The sequence below is a fragment of the Oculina patagonica genome, chromosome 12, assembly GCF_052425735.1.
Source record: "Oculina patagonica isolate OP01 chromosome 12, crgOcupat, whole genome shotgun sequence".
In the NCBI taxonomy this organism is placed as follows: domain Eukaryota; kingdom Metazoa; phylum Cnidaria; class Anthozoa; order Scleractinia; family Oculinidae; genus Oculina; species Oculina patagonica.
In genome coordinates, this window is record NC_135769.1 from 32,347,094 (window position 1) to 32,365,321 (window position 18,228).

An 18,228-nucleotide genomic window follows, 5' to 3' on the forward strand; every position below is an offset into this window, starting at 1 on the left:
CGGGTCAGCGCTTTACTAGATTCCAGGCCTCTGTCAACTAACGCATCCAACATGGCGGACAGGTCGTGCGCTGCAGATTTTAGCGAAATTCAAAAGCAGTATCTACAAATGGCCCCATTGAAGGGATTTCTTTGGAAAGTTAGTTTCATATGTTTCTAGTGAATCAATCCTTCTTAATTTTATTCTGAGCGGGAGTGTTGCTTTTCAGACAATCGAACAAACACAGAGACTCGACTTGGAAACACAGAGAAAAATACTTCATATGGTGGGTAGAATTTCTGTTAATTCAGCTTTAGCGCAGTTTCAGGGAAAAGAATTATTGTAAGGTTTTGACTTTAAAAAATTGTTCAAAAGTAGCGGTGTATTGTGTAGTTGCTCCTTTGGTAGAAAACCTTCTCAAAGTTGCATACATAAGCTTATTCATCACCTTCAAAATCATGATCAAGATCATGGCCAATCTGTTACTTTATTATCTTCAAGCCCCATCATTTCTTATTTTGAATTTATGCATGTGGTTTCTGGGAATGTGCAGTTTCAGAAAATATCCATACCCACCCCACAAAAGGTCACTGGAAATTCCAAGAGGGTTGGGGGTCTCCATGGGAGGCACATTGGCGTAATGGTTAGTGCACCGGACTCCGGATCGACAGTTCCGGGTTTGAGCCCTGGCCGAGGTCACTGTGTCATGTCCTTGGGCAAGACACTTTACTCTCATAGTGCCTCTCTCCACCCAGGTGTATAAAAATGGGTACGGGTGACATACTTATGCTGGGAGGGAAATGGACTAGCATCCCATTCAGGGGTGGGAATAGAAATGTTCCTAGCTGCTTAATGCTATGGATAATAATAATTATTAATAATAAGTTAGTCTAATTATTATTAACTGGAAGGAGAAAAACATACAGGTAAGTTAAATAAATGCAAAGAAATTAATGGCAACAATAATTCCAGGATAACGGTTGCATCTCTTTCAGACATACTTCTTTACTGCAAATTCCAAGTATGCTCCTTCAGTAACATACCAAAGATTATTTCTGAAGCACATTCTCAAACTGTGTGAAGAAAATGGCAGTGAAATTTCTGATGAACTTTATGAAGCTTATGGAGATGTTTTTGGCAAAGTAGAGGACTTAAATGCCAAGTGTTTCAAAACATATATAGTGGTGAGATTTATTGACTGTTTTTACTTGTTTAGATGAGAGGCCCGGTGGCCTAATGGTAAGTGCGCCGGACTCCAGAGGGAACGTTCCAAATTCAAGACCCAGGGTCACTGTGTTGTGTTCTTGGGCAAGACACTTTACTCTCATAGTGCCTCTCTCCACCCAGGTGTATAAATGGGTACTGGCGAAATAATGCTGGAGGGGGGGGGGGGCACCCTGCAATGGACTAGCATCCCATCCAGGGGGGAGTAGAAATATTCCTTGTTGCTTAATGGTAAGGAAACCAGGATAAGCTCTGGCAGTATGGGCCACTTTGGCTCGAAGCTGCCCTTTGTATTTATTACTTGTTTAGATTGTCTTGACTCAACCCTTTGCATTTTGCAAAACTAATATAGTGCCTAAATCCACGAACAAATAAATCTAATACTCACCCACTGAAAATGTCTGCTTTGCAGGCTGGAATTCAGTGGCAGATCCAGGGGAGAGGCCCGGGGCTTCACCTTATTTTTAGGCTAAATAGAGGCCCATAGTCCCAAGAAAAATTATTTTCGAAAGTGCCCCAACCCCCTTATTCCTGGGTCTGCATGATGTCTTTGAGCATTGAAGAACAATTTCTGTCAGAACAGAAAGAATTCCAATGTTTGTGCTACACTTGACCTATTAGTAAGCAGCACTTGTTAGATGCACTGTGTTGACCTCAAGTGGTGGCTTGATGAAAATTTACCAGCCCACTGTTCAGGGAAATAATAAGCACAGAAAAAAAAAAAAAAAAAAAAAAAAAAAAAATAATAAGCATTCAGACTTAAGAGAGCAGTGAAAATCAAGCCTACGACGTAGAAAGTCTGTTATTTTAACCTTATGTTAATTAATATTACTGTGTTTAATTGTAGCCTTGTGGGGCATTACTAACACTTAAAGAAACTCAACAGTACATCTCCAAAGGAACAACAGGACTTAGTACTTGGATGGTATGGTTTTCCTTAAATTAGTGCGCTAAAGGGCCACATACATGTTAACATGTATCAAGTGATTATAACAGCATGCAACATCTGCCATATTTAGCGCAGAATGCACTATTGTGATGGTTTGGTGGGTTGGCGTCTGCTAAACCCCTAAACCACTAAAGCACTAAACCACTAAACCGCTAACGCGATGTAAACTTTTAATCACCAAATCACCAAAAATCACCAAATCACCAAAGGGGGAGGGGATGGAGAGCACCTGACCGTGTGCCCTTGGTAAAACAGGGAGTATATTGACGATACTTACAATTGAAGAACTCAAGGTATATATTTGTTTCAGAAAGCACTATGCTCTCCTTGTGGTACAATTCTTTGTGGAACAAAATACTTTGTGCTACATGCATGCGCAGATCAGTCTACGTCACGAACATTGCGTGTTTCTACTGCAGAAGGATTCGTGTAGACTCCGTGGCGCCAAGTTAAAACCACAAATTAATTGAATTAAACACTAAGGCGTCATAGCAGTTTATGTGAAATAATTCTTGATATGGCAACGCTGTTTTCTTAGAAAAGGTGATCTAGCATCTCATAATTAATTGATAATATCTGTGTATAATTTTTAGCGACAATTTCGGGGGAAAAAGTCGCAATTTCAACATTTTATGCTTTGTAATTCATAGTTTGTGCTCTGCTCATGCACTGTTCTGAAAATTTGTAATTTTGTAGGTCTTTTTCTAAATGCTGAAGGGGACAATGCGGTATGATTCTTGTAGAATCTGTGGTGTTAATTTAATTAGACTTAAACACATCATAGCAGTCTAAGAGAAAAACAAAGGTATCATGTTACAAACCTTTGCACGAAAAGCACAAAAATCATGTTTGCTGCTTCAATACTCAACTGAAAGGTGAACTCATTTGACTTTTTCTCAAGCGAAATTACCCTGGAAAATTATTATCATGCTGTCGATTGATTGGCCATATTGCTTTCTGCACTGTCCTTTGAGTCTCTGAGTCTAAGGTGGATTAACTCCTGGGTTGCTGCTGTGCATGGTCTCTCTAACTAGTAACAGAAACCTCAGATTCTGCAAGCTGGACAGCAACTGGTGGTTATGGGCTATTTACTGTGTTTGTTATAAGAGTCGACTTTGTTGTCTGTTGCTCTGTATAATTAACATGCAGTTTTTTATTGTTTTCTAACACAGGCAGGAGAATATCTTGCTGAGTGGGCACTGGAAAACACATCAACTTTCAAAGACAGGTGACTCAGTCAGTGTTTGTACATGCTTATTGACTGAACCAGAAGCCCTGAGTTTCTTTTTATGTATTTTCTAAGAATAAGCCTATCTGAGAGATATAGCCTTACATTACAATAATGCCAAAAAACGTGCATGCCGATCTTATACAAATCTGACAACCTTGGACCAACTCAAGCGACTTAGAGAGGTGTTCACCTTAAAGAGAGTTCAGTTGCAGACAAACATGTAAAATTCAACCAGGATATGTGAGCCAACCTTTAAGCATACACCTAAAGGATATGTCTGTCTTACAGTGGTGTCTGCTAAATAAGAGAGGTGACTTTAATTCTGCAAAGAGGTCATGAGCTGAAATCAAAATATTATTTTATGGACTAACTGATTTATTTCTAATATCGTCCTTTGTATTGTGGATTTGTCTACCATGCAGGAACATCATAGAGTTGGGCTGTGGCGTTGGTTTGACAGGACTTGTTATTTGTTCTACAAGCTCGCCGTGCCAGTACATATTCAGCGACTATCATGAGGAGGTTCTTGAAGCTCTTCATTGCAACCTTGGATTAAATGGATTTACTCCAAACTTTGAACCAAGCCAGATGGAAGAGACATCATTATCTTGTACTGTTAGAAAAAATAATATTGACTCCGAAAAAAGCATGGATAAACATTTGGAAGAAAAACCAGTGGCAATGAGCATTCATTTGACTAACGACAATCAAAATCATACAAACAGCAGTAAAATACCAGTAGCTTTACACCAAAGATCTGAATTGACTAACGACAAGACAAAAGTAAAGGAGTCAGATTTACAGAAATGTGATGGCATTCTAGGGTGTAAGGCTTGTGGTTCTGATTTCTTGGAAAGTGATGGTACGTGTAACCAGTCAAGCAGAGCTGTAAATTTTATTGCTTACTTTTCAAGACAATCTTCGAATATCTGGAGACATTTAGCTGACGACTGTGGGAAACATTCTGAGAGAGCCCAGGTAGATGTTTGTAAATTAGAGTGGCAAAATCTGAGGAAAAGTGATTTGGAGAAATTTCCTGTTGGGATCATCTTAGCTGCTGGTATGTAATATAATCTGAGATAATATATAACTATTTTTATAAGTACCATTTTTTTTCTCTTGTTCTTTCTCGCTCTTAAATTTAGTGTATGCTGTCTGGTGTTTCTTCTTTAACTGAAAAATTATGAAAAAATCTTTAAAGGAAAGAATAAACTGAGGCAAAGAGGGAGAGTATGGATATTTTCTTGTTGAAACTCTTAAACCTGGCCCAGGGGGGGTACTCCCATAAATTTCGGATAGGGGTGTGCCGCCAAGGTTCTTAAACCCTGCCCCTATTTAAGGATAAAGAAAGCGAAAATTGATACCCTTTTTAAGGCCCAAAACCGAAAAATGACACCCTATTCAAGGGGAGGAGAAGCGTTCCGTGACGACCCAAATAACGGCTAACCGCGCACGGCAAGACACAAATCTTTATAAAATCGCTTTTCTAATACCTGAACAGAAAATTCAGTTTTAAGATATCTTTTTTTCGCTTAGCTGGGCATTTTTTTTTAGCTAATAGAATTTAGGTACCCTATCTAAGGATCACACCGGGAACACATTGCCAAAAGGAGCAAAAATGATACCCTATTTAAGGACCCAGAACCTCAAAAACCATACCCTATCGGGCGGCACATACCTATATAGGCCACATATGGGAGTACCCCCCCCCCCCCCCCGGAAACCTGGTAACCATCAATATTGACCTGAGGAAATTCTTCTTCCTTCAGATGTTATCTATGATGTTGACTTAATTCCATCTCTTGTAAGAACACTACACTTACTTTTAAGGTAAGAAGCAGCTATACAAAGCAAATATTCTCTCATACTTTCAAACTACAGTGTTACTGTAATTTGTCAGATATGCATGTGTCCACAAGAGTAACTGGAGGGGGGGGAGGGACAGACAGTTAGTTTGCTGATACACACATTTTCGCGAGTACTAATTTTCGCGATTTTCGCAATTTTAAAATAATCCCGAAAATACTTTTATTAGTACACGCGAAAAAAACATTGCGCAAAATTTAAAAACGCGAAAATTAATACCATATTATTTATCAAAACAATAAAAATTTGGAATGTTTGGAACTGCGACAATCTACCTTTAAAAATATCTTTGTCTTGTTTTTGACTAGCACCCTTCCTCTGATTATTGTTTTGAGCTTGTAAATTGATTCAAAACCTCTTTAGTACAGTCACTGAAGTCTCTGTTTGCAGGCTACTTGTAGTTACGTTGAGCCTTTGTGAATGTATTTCCAGTAGTTCCTTAGTCTTTGACTACTGATCCATAAAAAAAATCGCGAAATTTAACACTTTTTCTCTAATTTTTCTTGCAATCGCGAAAAATTAATACTCGCGAAATTTGGCTCCCGGATTTTCGTGAAATTAAGTACGCGCGAAAATTAATAAGAATAAGGTATTAACTGCTGTGGGAAGCTAGCTAAGCTTTGTGTTCACACATTTAAGCTTTAAGTTGTAGCAAAATATTGCTGTGACAAAGCTCCAATGCCTTGCGATTTATAAACTTCACATTGACATTTTGGAAAATAACAAAATATTAAGAAGTCTTTCATTTGCCAAGTGATGCAAAAACAATAAATTTGTACCATTTCCGTTTAAACTGATTATTTTTACTTTTGGAATAGACTGATCATGGCTGATATTAATAATATTGTTAGTTACTGCTTGCAGTGAATTTAATATTCTTTTCTTTTTATCTCTTGCAGTACCCATGGCGATAGACAAGGAATTAAGCCTGTGGCTTACATAGCTTCAACCATAAGAAATCCACTGACATATGAATTATTTCTTAACAAACTTAGTAAGTGTGGATTTCATTAATCCTGGCTGCAATTTTTTGTATCATGGAAAAACTAATTATTTAAAATAACATTTATTCCAGATGATGTTGGCTGAATAAATCATAATTTTTTACTTCATTCTGTTAAGACGGATTCCGCTGAAAGTTCGAGCAATGAGTGCGAAAATTAAGTACCAAAAATCTACACATTGCACGGCAACATTTTGTATACTATTTAATAGATCTCATCGAAATTAATTTGTCTTAGTGACCCCGCAATTATATTTGAAAGCATTCTCGAGAAAATTAAAGTCAAACCTCGAAAAAATGTATTAAACGCGCGCCATTTTGTTTTGAACTGGCGCAAGACGTCCGTTTTAACTGAAATAAAGAAATCTTCAAATCCATTTTTCTCTCGCGGGGTCAGCTTGAGTGCTAAATTTTTGGCAGGTTGTTGTTAGCTGTACTAAAACTGTTGCCATGCTAAGAGGTCTTTTTGGTAACTTTATTTTTGCCTGTATTGCTCGAAAATTGTGCGGAAACCATCTTAAGCATCTAGCTTCAAATAGTGGCACATAGCTTTTGGTGTATCAAAGCCTTCGGTCCTTCGATGTCTTAAATATCCCCTTTGTTTTGACGATGTGCCTTGGACGGGGTGGACAAGCACTATTAAGTGGGCTTACATGGGAGTACAGACTCCCCTGAGTCATGAATGTTTAGGAACTTAGCCGAGTGAACCATACCAGGAGACCATACTTTCCTGTAGCAGCTAGGTCTGCAATACATGCAGAGAGATACTCACATCTCTATCAAAGGCCCATGTGTGCTAAGAGAGTGAGATGATAATATTCTGCTTGTGTGCTGTATTGTCCACGTCTGAACATTGAAGAGAAATCTAAAGCTGCAGTGTATTGGTTGTAATATTGATTTAAAGTTTATATGAATAATTGTTTGATTGTAGATGAACACAACATCAGCTGGAGTGAAGTCACCAAGCCAATGAATCAAGTGTTTTATTATGATCGCAGCTGTGAAATTAAAATAATAAAGCTACAAGTCTGATAAGATTCCTTGAAAAATCACATTTAAAAATGATTCCTTGAAAAAGTGTTGTTCACAGAAGGAGAGTTAAAGACTGTTCCATTTTGAGTGGAGAAAGTACAAGCTTGAAGACTCAACAAGTCATCGGCTCTGTTCGAATCTCTGGTCTCTAGTAAAGAAGAAATAATAGAATAGGATGCTAGTCCAGCACTGGTTGGCCCCCCAGTGTATTTTGAGAACTGGTCAGGAACGATTTGCCAGAATACAGTTACAAACCAGGATAACACAACAGAGACAAAGATCAGTAAATAAAATGAATTTTTTTTTTCATTTGAACTGATCAACAGGTTTTATTTTTCTTATTGAAGCGGACCACATAGTATTAGGTGACCCTCATTAAACAAATGGTTCAAGCTTTAGCCTGTACTATCGAGTTATGGTGCACGCAGGAAGTTTTGAGAGCACGAAAGAGTTGCTCAAGAAGATAGTCAAGCTCTAGCAACTCTAGCTTCTTGAGTGCTCTCCAAACTTCCCACTTAAGGTCGCGGGGGACACCTTAGGCTCATCATTATGCATTTATTTAAAGCGTATGCACGAAGTGCAACGACTGACAAAGTGACATCGGCAACTTTACGAGATATTCATGACTGGATAAAAATATGCGGGTGCGTGCGCGTGATTATTTTGAAAAAATAAATTCCTGTTTCTTTGATTATTTAACCAATTTAAAACAACACTGGCGATATACGTTTTCTAGATTGTAGGAAGACTATGAGCTAATTTTTATTCAATTTGTTTTTGTTTCTGCAGCTCAGAGTAATCACAATAATATTCGGCATAAAAAATCATAGCTAATCATGTCCTTCATAAAACGCATTGTTCTCACTATAAAAGCGTGGAATATAATTTCCATAATTACATCTCTCCTTTGGAAACTGATCGTGTTTTGGTCGGGACACCTTCGGAAAACTAAAGTTTGGACTTTTCCGACAATTTTGTGGCAGAGAACACAGCGCAGATACATACCTTCATGACTTGCCACTGCAGATAGGTAAACTATGGACATTGTAGTGTGTCATAACAGAGGCGGAATTTTAAAAGAGCGCTTTAAGAAAGAGGTAGAAGGCATTAAATTAAAATTTGCGCATTTAAACCGCCATAACTTGCTGGCAAATTTTAAATTAAAAAATACGCTTCTGTTATGACACTCTACAGATATTGACTGATTAGTTTTTGACAAGATCACAGTGTGCTGTCTCCTGCTCGTTCCGTTAACTCTGCCACAAAATCATGTTCTTCCCAATTTGGCACTAACGTGGCTATAACATCGCCGTTAAGTATAGTCTACCAAATAAAAGACTACACACATAATCTTTTATCATTTCTTTATGTCTGCAAAATTTGAGCTTAATCGCACCCATAACAGCCGAGAAATAAGCGTTTTAAAAGATGCAGGTCAAACAAAATTTCGCTTCATGAATTTATTCATGCTGTAGGTATCCCCCACGACCTTAACCATAACTGAATAGTGCCCAGCTAAAAGCATGAACCAATAATAATTGTTTTATAACATTGTCAGTGGAAATGTACATCAAAACCTGCGTGAGGAAAAGAACTTTCTGGCAAAGCGCTTCGCTTATGCTACCAGCGTGTATTATTGGATTATGGTGCATGCTTTTGCATACTGAATTTGGTTGTGCGGCTCTACTAGCTGTTATAAAAGGAAATAGCTTGTAGGCCTGAGTGAACTGAGTTACCTATATTTAAGCAGGCAGAAATTTTTAGGAACATAAGAGGTGCATAGAGAGGAGCACAAGACGTCCCTGAGTGCTTCCTGCACTTTCACCTGCATAACGGAACAACACACAAGGAACAAGTTTGCTATTTCCTTTATAAAATGTTCACAAAATTGGGTGGGCTTGAACAAGTGATGTAAAATGTGTGCCTTATATGTTGATAATGTATACAATTAAATGATAACTGTAGGCTGCATGCTTTATCAAGCTGTAATGAACTCAAGCACTCCAATTGTAGCACACTCAGTTCTCTGAACATTTTACAAAAGGTTCTTATTTATTGCAAGTATTGTTAACTAGTTTTTATTCACAACAGTCATTTGAGACAACAACCCAGAAATAAGCTAAGTTTATTGATATTTTATTTACATCTCAATTTTTTTTACAATTACTTACATATGACATTTTAAATGTTACTGAAGAATACACTCTGTATATAATAGAACAAAATTATTTTATATAATATAGACTAAATAAAATATTAATTTTTTTAACTTCACGTCATGGGAGCACAAATCCAAATTCTGAGTTACCCTTTGCCTCTGTCTCAATTAAACGAGTCTACGTGCGAAACCATTCAAATGAAAATGAATTTGATTTGCATGAAAATGGAATTGTAGGTGAAACTCATTTTCATACAAGTCGTTTTGCACATAGACTCGTTTTGAAACAGGGGCAAAGGGTAACTCTGAAATGGCCTTTTAAACCATTTATTTTTCACCTTAAATGTGCTAACAGACTGAATAGTACCGGGGTGTTACATAGTAACTGAAATTCCATACAAGAACAAGGTTTGTTACTTTAAAAGACAACACAACACATCTCATGTTTGTCTTTCCCTGGAGTGTGGTGTTGTCTTTTAAAATTATTACTAACATAGTAATTTTGAGACTTTTTCTGGTTTAAGAAAAGAAAGGCTAATGGTAGTCGGTTTGAATCTTTACTTAAGACTTAGTTTACCAAAAAAAGAAATACTGGTAAAAAAAAAAAAACAATACCTTAAATGTGAGAAATAATGACCCTTATTATTATCATGCAGCATGCCTGCTGCACCTTAGTAATCAAGCACCGGTATCCTTTACATAAGGTAGTCCAAGTTTAAATTAGTGAAAAGTCATAAATTTGTAAAACAGATAGTTTCATAGTAGGTTGCATCTAGGCCTGAATGCATAATCATTTTTAGATGCAACTGATGGTGATCCATCACAACATAGCCCAATCTTGACCATTGTTGTGCCTCTGATTAAATAACTTTCTGAGGGAGAGGAACGGGGGTTCTACCCTGGTAAACTGTTAATTTAAAGATCCTTCAATTTGAACATAACTATGTACTTTTCTTGCTTCTTGATATATTTTTTATAATCTGAGTTCATTGATCAGTGGCCGAAAAAAATTATGATTGCTAAATCTGTCTGACTAACTGAAAATGAAAATACATCAAATACCATGCATGCTATCTACAAATTATATACTTCATATACGATGTTATAGTGCTCCAAAAAAGCAAAAAAAAAAAGAAAGATGCAACAGTTTTACAAACAAGAAAATCGTGTAGCAAATTGTATTTACGCTTCAGAAAGTTCTTTTGTAACAATTTGCTTTTTTTTTCCTAAAGCCATTAATAATATTATTTTTGTCATCAAATTTTAAAGAAAACATTCATCTTACCCTCTAAAATCCTAACTGAACATAATTCGCTCATTACACACCATTTATTCCTCTTGGGAACATTATGTACTGTGACAACCTAAAACTTCCAATTCCTGGAGAGGACACTCCTCCAATTTAACTATCCTGAATACTTGGGGAGCCTCAGATTTACTGACATTTACTGTTACTTCAAGTCAACTGAAATTCCCCAATGCATAAACAAACAATTCACCTCCTTTAGATGCAGAATCCATTTCACAAGCTACAATGTATAAATACAGTTAAATGTAATTTAACATAGTTAACGACAAGGAGCAAGAGCCGAGTCATTAGCGTGTTTCTAGTATTTCAGGCGTTGTAGCGTTAAGCGTTTGGCGTATGTTTGTTAGTAGCGTTCTGGTGGTGTTCACATGGTTGCTGAAGTGCTGGGTCGAGTCTGGTCCAGCGGTGTTTCCCTTCGGTACATGCGTAGCTATCCCATGTGCTGGCGTTTGTTGTTCGTAGTTCGATCGGCGTGGCGTTTTGTGTTAGTTTGTAGTAGCGTTCTCAGCATTCCCCTTCCCTCCCTCCCTGGGGTTTGTGAGAAGACAAGCTTCTGCGCGGGGGGCCATTTACTGGGACCTTGTGTTCAGTTTTCTTCCACTGAGCCAGTTGGGCTTGAGTGTGACGAAGGGTGCTCGGGTTCGGGGGCCTGGCACGGGGGGCTCATGGCTGGGTTGCCGGTTTGGGCAGGCCAGTCGGGTGTTCTGGCGCCTTGGGGGTGTGATTGCGATTGCAGCCCCCGGGCCCCTTGGGCACCTAACCTACTGGGCCACTTGCGACGTGGGCGTTAACTAGGTTTTAAACATTTCATTTATTTAATATTCTCTGCAGATATCCGTTCATCGCCACTCTGGGAACTGTTCTTCAAGTCCTGAATTCATGAGCCTGATAGGCAGATCTTCCATGTTTGGAAGCACAAACATGTTCTGCAATGAATATAATATTAAAATTAAAAATTGAATGACACCCGACACCATACCTAATGAGAACTGGGTGCTGGTGATACCCAGGGCTTTCAAAATGTTTTAAGTAGACGTCAGCACCTGGAAGTAAGTGTAGGTGGTTGTGACACTGAGCTTGTTTGTCACGAACTGATTGCTATGTCCAGAGTCACCGGCGACATATATTCAAGTAGCCGGCTTGTCTTGAAAACCCTGGATACCAACTATAAATTGCCACCGGCCTAGGAAAACTAGAAGATACTGGTGGAATGTTGGCTTTTACTAGCATACGCTTACCAACCAATGATTGCAACTAATAATTTAGGGTTTCATGTACAGTAGAATCTCGATTTCTCAATCCCTTAATTTCGTGAGCCTCCCAAAACTTTGATACCCCAGGGGGTACTCGAAATGTTAAGTGACGGGGATAATCGAATGGGGGCAAAAATAAAGACCAAAAAAAAACCCTAGGGCTTCCACCAAAACCACAAAAAAATCCCTTAACCAAAAAATAACCCCCAAGAAATCGACAGCAAAACACATTTGTTTGTACTTTATTGGCAGAACTACATGTATGCAGCCAAAGCACTACCACAAATCTTAAGATCATTTAAAATACCCCCCCCCCAAAATCCTTATTTTTATTAAAAAATACTTGCCAAATTTTCCCACCCCCCAAAAAAAACCGGAATGGAAATTTTCAAACCCCAAAAAATCTTTCTATCATCCCCATTACTTAAAATCCCAAGTAACCCCCCTGGGACTGATACTGGTAGTCATTTTCCCTCCCTCAGCCGAACACTGCAATTTTTATCCCCAATTTCTTGAATAAATAATAATAATAATACATAATATTTTAAGAGGAGGCCTCCAATCACCTAGGGGTGGTTTTCAGGGGGGTCCCCTAAAAAAAAAATTTTTTAATCTTAAAATAATATAAAATATAAAATAAAAAAAAAAAAAAAACCTTATGGGAACCACAATAAAAATTAAAAAATAAAAAAAAAAATAAAAATATAATAATTATTGTTATATATTTTTTTTTTTAAATTTTTTTTTTTTTTTTTTTAAAATTTTTTTTTTTTTTTTTAAAATTTTGCCTTTTTTTTTTTTTTTTTTTTTTTTTTTTTTCCCCTTCTTTTTTTTTTTTTTTTTTTCTGAAAACCAATTTTTTGTTTGCTCTGGAGGTTTGAGAGATCAGGATGCCACTGTAAGTATTTACATGTTCTCACAGGCTTAGTTTGGAACAGCAATCAACTTGTTTTCTTTCAAACACCATACTGTACAGAATGATGTGTATAATGTTTCTGAAACACTTGACTTACCCTGAACTCTTGTTTCAGCTTTTTCTCAATCCATTCAGTGACATGAGTAAGTTTAACTTGACGATCACCAAGCTTTGGTCTGGCAGACACAAACAGCAAAGGAGGTTCTCTGAAACCATACCTTTACAAAAAAAAAAATGGCCTTCAATGCACACAAATGAACATGCCCTCAGGGCTCGAGACTAACGGGAGCCAACTAGCCAAAGGCTAGTTAAAATGATTTTTGTTTGGTTTTGGCCTATCACTAGCCAAAATGGCTAGTAAAAAAAACAGTAGGGAAAAAAAACCTTTTTATAAAAATTTCTCTAAGAAATTATAAAAAAAAAAAAAATTAATATTATAAAATGTTTAAAAAAAAAAAAATTTTTTATAAAAAAAAAAAACCCCAATTTTTAAAAAAAAAAAAAAAAATTTTTAAAAAATTATTAAATCTTTTTTTTTCCCCCCCCCCCCCCCCTTTTAAAAAAAAAAATAATTGAAAAATTTTTTAAAAAAAAATACCCTACTGATAGATTATACTTCCTGTATCTCCTCCAATTAATGCCCGGCTATCCTTTATTTCAAACTTGGCCTGCTGGACTTGGTGTTTATTTGACTTCCTGTAATTTATTTGAGCCTGCGTTGTTTAAGCAAGGGTACTTAAATACTATTTTTGACAGACATTCTTCTTGTCATTATACATACAGCTTATTACACCTCAAATGCTCTAAGGTATTAATTTAAAACTCTTCTTTGGAGACTACGCATTTAGCCAAAACTTGGGCTCATCCTCGGTGTAAGAACCTGTGAAACTCACTGGTGACGTAAAACAAAGAACAAACAAAGCAACAAAGAGCTGTCAAAAACAATAAAGAGAAGGAAAACAATAGCTCCAAAACAAAGAAAAATATCACAGGTTCTTACACCGAGGTAAACCCAAAATTTGGGGTTTCATAGAGAAAATACGGTCATTATGTTAACTTTGTTTTCCAGTGAATGTAGAGATTAGACAAACTTCTATTGATTATCTTTTTACAATAAATTCAAGATGTAAGTTAGAATGATAAAAGTTAGCCAGCCTAATCCAAATTCTACCAAGAAGAGCAGAGGAAATGCATTCAAGGACATTATGGAGAGTTTTAATGCAGTCACCTACCAGAGCCTGTTTGTAGGAGGTGGTGGAATGTTCAATGCAATAGTTCCTTGGACTTTTTGGACCTCCACTGACAAAATGATTGGAAGGTTTGAAAACCTCTCAGCTGCTCGTTTGACGATACCAGTCTCTGCTGCCTTCTTTACCCACTTAGATTTGGCCAGCCGTTCAATCACGCTGAAGAGCTTGCGCTTTGGTCCATGTTTAGCAGAGAAACCTAAATGTTTTTTCACTGGAGTACAAGGAGCACTTTCTGACATCTTATCACTAAGCCCAGCAGTTAGTAAGCTTTTATCAGAGGTTTCTTCACCTGAGCTTTGCTTTTGAGAAGACAGTTTTCTTCTTTTTAATTGTGCACTCCTTTCCGAAACGCTATTCCCAACTTCTGAGTCAGATACATTACCTTCTGGTAATGTCTCCTTGCTTTCTAGGAACTCTTCATCACCATCAAAGCTGCTTAATGTGAAATAACCAGAGCTTTCACTTTGTGGCGCATCTTCAGGCTTATCTGATGCTTGGCTGCGAAGAGCCTTGATTGTGAATTCTTCAAGGTCAGACTCTGGTGATTCAAAGTCTGAATCACTGTCGGGCGGACTTTCTGACTCAGAATCATTTTCTAGGTCGTCTGTACCCAAACTCTCGCTGTCAATCATCTCATACTTCCTTGACAACTCTGCCATTTCCAGCTCTGCAGACACTTCTCCATGTTCACTGTTACCAAGACTTAAAAAGTAGCTCAAATAGCCTTCAATGTTCAAATGGCCCTCAAGTGTGAAGATTAAACCACCACCGTATGTCACTTCCAGATCAACCCACGTACCTCGCTGGTCAACCACAGGTGGGAAAGTCTTAGTAATAACTGGAAGGCTTTGGCCAAGATTGAGATCGGAAATGGTGATATCACGAATAAAAGAAGGCTTTTTCATCTTGGCAAGTTTGTTTTCAAAGCGTTCCCTGACTTTGTTGGTCCAGTACTTGTCATGCCACACATCCCAAAAAGCTCTTCCAAATATTACGTTCACCCATGCAATTTCACTTTGTTGTAAAGCATTAGGCTCAGGTACTAGTCGAGCCATGTAGTGTGGATATGAGCACAAAGGTGGGATGGTCTCAGAATTATCATTCAGAAGTCTGCACAGATGATTATACCACTCTTCTTTTTCTCTACCAGTCCTTGGAAATAAGTAAAGAATACTGACATCCTCAAATGAATCTTGCTGTTTGATCCTTCCCGTTTGTACATTTTCTGTGTCGTCTTCTTCATCTGTACTTTTACTGTTGTAAGTGATATCTTCAGCAACTGCATTTGGCTTTTCAAGAACAAGGCAGATTGGAAACTTTCGACTCCACACTTTCTTCATTGCCATAGTTGAAGGTAAAAGTGAAACTTTGCTTCCAGCAATGTCGTAGTGTTCATGTCTTGAGAAAAGTACAGATGTTCCCTCGTCAATTGACCGAGGATCAAACTTCTTGCCAGTACTGTCAACCTTGGGATGTGACAGAGTTAATTTTGTTCCTTTTAATGAAGCAAAAATTGGCATAGTCTCATGACTAAAGTCAAACTTGTCTGGGGCATAATCAAATGACTTAAACATCCAGCCCTGGAGAGAAAAAAGAGGGAAATGTTAAAGGTGAGATTTAATATTTTAAACAAATAACCTCATACATGATGTTCACATCTATCCTTACACACACCAAAAAATCCTTCACAGTTATAAAGTGTCCACCCCTTTTAGGTCAAGGCTCAAGTTCAATTCCTATTCAATAATTTCTCTGTTATGTCTACTTGGACTCTGTTCCTCTCTAGGGGAGGGGAAGAGAGCAGGCTTTTTCACCTTGTCCAAACGGTACCAAACCATACCCACCCCTCCCTTTGGAAGAAGTGACCCCAGTGTAATGTTACTTCTCAGGTCCAGTTCCTAAAAAAAGCGGCTGGAAATCAAGTAGCCTATATCATAAAAAATTGTGAATACAGTAACAAACATTCAAGTGATCCACAAGTCCAATGTAATGAGATCCTCTCCAATCCAGATTTTACAATTGCCAATAAAAATTAATAGCCATTAAAAATTTAATACATGAAGTTTTGAAAATGTTATTCTCCACAAGAATAAATAAAGCATTTAATTTTTATAATGTCAGTATCACAGCAGACATGACTGTGTAAACACAAGTTCCAAATGCCTAAAGCATCATTTAAAAGTTGAGATAATGTTACATGATAATTGATGTTTAGGCCTTTAGAAGCGTATGGAGAGCGGTGAAAGACATAATCGGTTTAAAGAGATTTTTTGTTTTCTATTAACACAAGTCACGAAACAATATTTTGATTTATAATTTAAAACTGAATACAATACTTGCCTCTAACTTGTTTCTCTTCAGAAGTAAACCTGGATCAACAGATTTGTAAGCAGGTTTTGGTGTTCTCGCTAGTCTTTCTTCGTACTCCAACAATTCTTTCTCATAACGTTCAGCTATAGTATCTTCTGGGCAGAACAGCCAGAGGAAAGCACATCCCCCTAAATACGCGAACAAACTTCCAAATACTAAACCAGACACAAACGGCGGAGAAGTTGTTATAAAGTACATATAAACTAAAAGAGAGCAAAGGCAGAAATTTGCGAACTGAGGCGATTTATCTACAGTGGGGCGTGATGCAAGTCTCGACTCCCTGCCTGCTTCACCAAAGTGGCATAAATTGAGTGACAAGTCCGGAGAAGAAGGAATTTCAGAAATTATGTCCGCGTTGCTTTCGATTTCCTCGCTATCTGAAAGTTTCTCTTCGGTCTCGCCATGTGCTTCGTCTTTCGCTATGCTCGCCAACAGAGATGATAAGGAGATACCAGCTGAGCTTTTCGGTTTTTCCTGATCACCTGCACTGGCGCTTTCAACTTGTCGATCACGATTCAAAAGGCGAAATGGTGAAGGTGATCTGGACCTGTGATGGCTCGCTTTTAGTTTGCTATCCGAATCATCATCGACGTGATTCTTCGAAGGAAGTGAACCAGCGTCGCTTTCCTCTTTCTCTGAAAGCGAAAGGCCTTCTTTTGATGAGTCGGTTTTCCCTTCGTTTCCCTGTTCGCGCTCTCTCTCTCGACCACGCAGAAACTTCATTATGACTGAATCAGAGTCTTCTGTTCGCGAATAAATCGGCCAGGTACTTTGTTTTGTAACTGCGGATCGCTTTTCTGGCGTTTGCCTCAGTTCCTGGGTAGAATGACTTTTGAATGAATCTTTCAAGCCTGTTTCAGAAGAGTTATGCTTCGTACTTGAAGTTCCTTCAGCATATTTATTTTTTTCCGGTCGAGAAGTGTTCGCGCTTTCAACCTGCTCACAGACTCGACGCGTCACTTTATAAAACCCATCTTCTTCATCTTCTCCATCGATTTCTTCGCGTTTTTCATTTTGAACGGGAACCTGAGTATTTTCTTTACGAACTATAGAGATTTCTTCGTCGGAATCTGACTCCTTATTACTAGAACTGTAACGAATAGAGATAGAAGCAAATGGGTTTCGGAGAGATCTTTCAGGAGCTGCTCCGGTTGGCTGGCCACTTCTCGCGGTCATGGATCGTGGTAAGGGTGGTCGGGGTGGCGGCTTTTTTGCGCTCATTGCTGTTCTGTGCTCCGTCGCCCATCTGTGTTCTGTCTAATTGAATCGTTACCCACCATGAGGCGATGAATATCTACCACAAATGCAGTAATTTCCTCGGCAAGACGGCTTGACTTTCGTCGACTTTTTCTTGTTGGAGATTTGCGAAGCGAATGCTCCGCTGACACAGACAGTCAGCGGCAAAACATTCGTTCCCAGACTACTCGGGATGTCACGGATCTCCCACCCCACCCCTCCCCGGTTCTATATGTCAGAACAGTAACGATATTGCAGCGGAAACAAACAACGAAAAAGCTAGGAGAGAACTCTCCGTCTTATATTTTTTCTGGAAAAAAGATCACAGAAAGCATATTCTGTATGCGTGTGTTCCCTTACATTCCCTTGTAAAAGAGGGATTCATTTTTAAAAGAACCCTATTTCCAGTCCCTTTCAATCCAAGTAATCCAATATGGCGACGATTGATTATG

At 38.1% G+C, this 18,228-nt stretch overlaps 2 protein-coding genes across 3 annotated transcripts; one reads left to right on the forward strand and one right to left on the reverse strand.

Annotated features, from left to right (window-relative positions):
- Window positions 1–59: 59 nt before the first annotated feature.
- On the forward strand, window positions 60–7,774 carry LOC144633199 (protein-lysine N-methyltransferase EEF2KMT-like). Its single transcript, XM_078492014.1, has 8 exons — window positions 60–265; window positions 975–1,163; window positions 2,051–2,128; window positions 3,325–3,380; window positions 3,806–4,443; window positions 5,153–5,213; window positions 6,149–6,243; window positions 7,184–7,774. The coding sequence occupies exons 1-8, from the start codon at window positions 263–265 to the stop codon at window positions 7,282–7,284; spliced, it is 1,221 nt and encodes a 406-aa protein (XP_078348140.1). The 5' UTR covers window positions 60–262; the 3' UTR covers window positions 7,285–7,774.
- Window positions 7,775–9,392: 1,618 nt separating this feature from the next.
- LOC144633179 (testis-expressed protein 2-like) lies at window positions 9,393–17,993 on the reverse strand. Of its 2 annotated transcripts, none has more exons than XR_013567010.1 (5): window positions 16,511–17,993; window positions 14,153–15,750; window positions 13,018–13,138; window positions 11,540–11,677; window positions 9,393–10,981 (listed from the first exon to the last, which is right to left on the reverse strand). XR_013567010.1 is itself a non-coding variant. In XM_078491985.1 (5 exons), the coding sequence occupies exons 1-4, from the start codon at window positions 17,759–17,761 to the stop codon at window positions 11,591–11,593; spliced, it is 3,057 nt and encodes a 1,018-aa protein (XP_078348111.1). In that variant the 5' UTR covers window positions 17,762–17,993; the 3' UTR covers window positions 9,393–10,989; window positions 11,547–11,590. The 2 variants fall into 2 exon arrangements, 1 of the variants encoding a protein (XP_078348111.1); XM_078491985.1 differs by having other exon boundaries at window positions 9,393–10,989; window positions 11,547–11,677.
- Between the last annotated feature and the right edge of the window lie 235 nt (window positions 17,994–18,228).